The 5,000-nt window shown below is 41.0% G+C and overlaps 1 protein-coding gene across 4 annotated transcripts in view; it reads left to right on the top strand.

Moving 5' to 3' along the window:
* Nucleotides 1-5,000, top strand: part of LOC138011417 (solute carrier family 22 member 13-like) — a 33,474-nt gene that overhangs the window by 18,290 nt on the left and 10,184 nt on the right. For 3 of the 4 annotated variants that reach the window (XM_068858438.1, XM_068858587.1, XM_068858661.1), the window contains 3 exons: nt 2,024-2,132; nt 2,227-2,557; nt 4,397-4,432. In XM_068858438.1, coding sequence (XP_068714539.1) covers nt 2,024-2,132; nt 2,227-2,557; nt 4,397-4,432 — 476 coding nt within the window. The remainder of the gene's footprint in view (nt 1-2,023; nt 2,133-2,226; nt 2,558-4,396; nt 4,433-5,000) is intronic. The other variant, XM_068858510.1, reaches the window with a different exon arrangement.

The raw sequence follows: 5,000 nt of genomic DNA, 5'->3' as shown, positions 1-5,000 counted from the left end.
TCAAAGCTAGTGAGTCAATGACGTCACTTTTCCCCAGATCCAACCCTCTGATGTCCAGTCGGTCAGTTTGGAACGTGAGTAATGGCGGACCTTGAAGTCCAAAACGTAAGTAAACAACCTTTAAATAAAAATCAAAGCTCAAAATTTTGCCAGTGAAATGTGAAGCAATCACAGTCTCAAAGAAAGGAAGTGATTTTTTGATCACAGTAGCACTTTAAAATACAGGATAAAATAGAAACCGGTAGCGGTACCTCTGGACGCGTTGCCAAAGCGTCGTACGGATCGTTTATACCTGAGCTAGCTTTCAGACAGAGAGGGCCCCTGGACCATATGTGACAGGTCGCTCTCTTTCTTTCAGTTTTCATTCGTAATATTATTGTATTTAATTTTAAAGTAGGTATAGTTGTTTCTCTTTAGTGTAGGTTAGTGTCCTTACTTAGTGGGTAACTGCTATTGTTCAATAAAGTTATCTATCTATCAATGGCCGTAGCTCGTTTCCATCTGGTCTGTTACCAGGTCGTTAAACCATATATACATTTGAAATTAGCAGTCATTTTGTCTTCGATATGGTACGTACAGGTGCATATTTGTACCGCGAAATACACCACATTTGAGCATGCGTATGTGCCAAACTACGAAAATTATTTTTAAATTTTTAGAAAAGGTGAGCTTCAGACAACTTTTTTCACGATAATATTTAGATGAGAAATGAAACTTAAGTCATGATACTTAGTCAATCAATCAATCAATTTATTGCATTCATTACGTAGGATAGGGTTGCCCCCAGTATCCGAGCCGGAGGCTCATATATGAAACGCATGACAGTTAAAATCAATTAAAAAGAAAATATTTTAAAAATATATATACAATAATTCATAAACTATAATAATCATATCGGCTAAAATATCTATTAAGTAACACTCTCCCGCGTCGTACTTACTTATAAATTACACAATCTTGATTGGTGTATGGGTTTATGCTGTGGATTCCATATATTTGAAGTGCTGCCCCACTTACAAAGGTTAAGGGTCGTGGTCAATGATGTGATTGGGTGATTATTGGTCATACGAACAATAAGGATGATACATAAGTAGCATGTAACCAGATGACTTTATCGCCTGCAGTAGACCAGCAGTAAGCAGTCGAAACGTCGTGGTCTGCAAACTAATCACATCGTGACACAAACATCGTGAGACAAACATCGTGATCACATCGTGAGACAAACATCGTGATCATATCGTGAGACAAACAATCATACATTATTTTATTTATTTAGCACCACTTTGAGTAATTTCCCGAGAGGTCCGATTTGAAATTATTCCCTCGGTGCTTCGTTGACGTACCGATCTCTTCTCGTGTTTGTGCCTACGGTTTGTTATAGTCCTTATACGAGAAGACTTAAAAGTGTGACTATTTGCAGATAAATTCCAAAGATTCATAGAGTTGATCAGGTCGGGGTTCGACCCTGCAACCTCGCGCATGAAAGCCCGATGCTCGATCAACTGAGTCACCGATGCGCGGCGCTTAGCCTGTACTTTAGCTGTGTCAATAGGCCATTTTACAGTTGTTGGCGCAGCGACCTAGCCTATGAATGGCTGCGAGGTTGCCGTTGACCTTGCATTGATACAGGCCCCACTGCTTTTATCACGTAAATTATGTTGTTGTTGTAATTCTAATTAGTCCATATTAACATTACAAAAGCGCGGAGGTTTGTATCAAAACAGGGTCACCGGCAGCCTCGATTCCATTCGTAGGCCAGGTACAGCATTGTAGAGTGTCTTTGCTGTCTCGCAACCGACGCTTGAACCAACTTTGTTTTGTCTGTATTATTTTGAATTTCTGTCCTTTGGTAGAAAAGGCTGCCCGTACAGTTGACTCTGCCTTGGACAATAGCTGTGTAACTGTTGTAGTTGGCTGTTTGTGCTTTAACCGGGCTGAATATGTCACTTTCATGAAATGTTTGTCATTTCGTTCCTGTCTTTTGGTCAGAGGACAGCTTCTGAAATACTGTTGTTGTTTTTAGAGCAAGAAGCAGTCGTAGTAGTCATTCAGCTGATTGGTCGGCTGTGTGTTATGGTTGCACTTGCTTCACTAAGCTTGTATTCCATTGAACTCTATCCTACAAAAGTCAGGTAATACAGGTGCTGATTTTATAAATGTTTTTTTTTTTTTTCATTTTCTCTTATCTACAGTGGGAAGTACAAACTTCATTTGTTTCATTGGCAGGTGCTCTGCTGTAGGCTTGGTAACTAGTTTTGGCTATCTTGGAGTTGCTATTTGTCCGCTGATCATGAGGATTGAACTGTTGGCTCACGCTGTAGTCCCGCTTGGTGTGATGGGCTGTTTATGCTTGACAGCAGGTTTACTATGTCACTTTCTTCTTCCAAAAACCCAAGACTCAACTGCAGAAGACTTCGATGGTAGCTCCCAGATGACAAGATTTCAAGGTTGTGTTCCAAGAGTTCATTGGACAAAGAAGAAAACAAGTACAATTGGACATGACAGAGTAGAGATGGTAGACAGCTGTACAATTGACGTATGCAACGAGAACCTTTCAGTAAGATTTTCCCCATAGAATATTAACTTATCCGACTCCAGAATACTGAGGAGGTAGGACGTAGTGGTGGACTGCATTTCCAGTGACCCAATCTCGTTACCAGGGCTTTTCTCCGCCGAGAGTGGGGCGGCGGAGAAAAACCCTGGGAACTAGGTTGCCAATGACCGACCCAAGCTGTTAATTCGTACATCCAGAAGCTCATGACATGATGCGAACAACTAGTATTCCTTCTTTTTTTTAGCCATTTCTCCGGCGTGTTTTTTTGTAGGTTCATATTTCTTGTATGTATTCCAAACTTAATTCATGGGCTTGCCCTGTGAGGATCGGTTTGTTGTGCAAGCTGGGGAAGGGAAAAATAAAAAGAAAGAAACAGTTCTAAGACTACCATCCGATGTGAAATAGACATGCTGCCATTGCAAAAAATTGCATTCCGTGGACAAACTTGAAAAAACAAGCCTGAGGTGAAACACGGAAACTGCGTATTTTTCGAAGGGGTGTCTCCCTTCAGAGCTCGCAACTACATCTAGTACACAAACCACTCTGTAGAATCTCAGGCGAATATCATGAAAAGAGCTCGTGAACCGCAGTTGTTTACGCGCTTTCACGCTTTATTGCATCAGAGAAGGGTTTTGAAGGACAACTCTCCGACAGCCTTTTCAGTTAAAGTTTTCGCTTTCAACTTTTTTTTTCTAAGAATCTTTTTTTATTAGAACGGAAGCTGAGAAAGTACCGAACACTGGGAGTCGGTTAAGAAAGTTCTTATTTTGGCGCGATTACAGAATACCCTGCCACTTCGAAGTAGTACAAGAGCCTTGCCACTCAATGCAGCTGCAGTCTGCATTCCCAATAAGGACCTTTAGATTGGAAGACCAGTACGAGTTTTCAGTTCTAAGAACGGGGTCAAGCACGGGCACTTCGAAAAATGTCGGCCTCCAAGCCTTATGCGCACGCTCAGTACGGAAAACACGACTACGTCCTCCGATACCCAAAGGTCCCTAATGTGGATGGGTAAGAATTAGGTCAAGGAGTCGAATACGACTTTCACCGCGCCGTCTGCAGTGCCATAGCCGGTCTGGACTGCGGTGGCAAGCTTTTTCAAGCTGATTTCAAGTGAACATAGTCTAATTAACATTGATTTTGAAAATCAGAGCACAAGCATGTGAGCAGCAACTTGATACCACATCACAGCAAAAAGTGCATTTTGATAAGGTCTGGCCATGTCCAAATTTGTTTATGGAAAGAACATACCACGCAACCTTAAGAATATCTTTAAGAACGTTTTAGGGCATGAATCGCCGAAAAAAAAAAAAAGAAAAGTAAGAACCTTCAGCCTCGGCTCCAAAGACAGTGAAAAAGAGTGTTTCTGCTGCAGTTAATATTGCCCCCCTTTTTAAATGAGCTTTCGTTGTGGTTTGCAAGTTTTCTGTCTCGATTGTTCAGCAGCTTTTATAAAAGAGACATGAGATGTTTACAAATCATTGTTTACATCGAAGCTAAGGAGCCATTTTTCAAGGCAACACATTTGATGCTTCGCAGGTTCGCGGTTTTGTAATATTTGTTCGGTTTTCAACATAAAAAACTTGAGCGACCAGTCAAGACTGCGGAGTTTTCGATGAAAAGAAAGTTAAAGCCGAATTTCTACCGCAGAGTGCTGCTACGCTGTTTTGTGAATTTTCTTCATGTCGTGCAGTTGCTCAACATCCTAACTGAACTTTATTCTTCCCGTAGTGCAAATATATGGCTTTCATATATTAACTCTCTTCATAGTGTTGATTCTTGATAACCATAACTAAAGCCAATCAAAATAACTGTCTACCTTTCATCATTTTTTTCTTGTAGGACCTTGATTGCGTTTCTCGCACGTCTCGTTGGGAGGTAGGTTATGACCGGTGCTCTTTTGCGGTATCATTTTGTGGACCAACGTATAACGACAAAGAGCCGTTTATATCGGATTATGTTGCCTCGCCGGTGTACAAGGGTAACTCGTTTATCCGAAAGGTTCTGATGGAGCCCACTTCTCATACACATACGGTCGCAAAACGCGACAGACTTACAGGTTGAATAGACTTAACTGATTAGAGTGTAAAGTGAAGTGCTAAGTATCTATCCCATATGAACCATGTGAGCCTTAGCCCTACGGATGGAAATGGGCCCACACAAGGACAGAGAAAAACTCCGACCATGGTGGGAATTGAACCCACGACCTACGGGTCTCTTAGCAACGTTATGAAACAGACGATAGTCATAATGCACGATTTAAAGACTACGTCGAAACTACATTATCTGTTTTTTTACAAATCAGTCTATTTACATAAGATGTCATAAATCGTTCGGTATTAACCTTGGGGCGGGCACACTGTTTTTTACGCAGATTATTTTTATTATTAGTCTATTTGGTGTATCTACAGAGTGTAATTGTACGTTTCAAACACAAAATATGATG

This window comes from Montipora foliosa, chromosome 1, assembly GCF_036669935.1.
Source record: "Montipora foliosa isolate CH-2021 chromosome 1, ASM3666993v2, whole genome shotgun sequence".
Lineage (NCBI taxonomy): Eukaryota > Metazoa > Cnidaria > Anthozoa > Scleractinia > Acroporidae > Montipora > Montipora foliosa.
The sequence above is the reverse complement of the archived record's forward strand: the minus strand, read 5'-3'. Positions and strand labels throughout refer to the sequence as shown.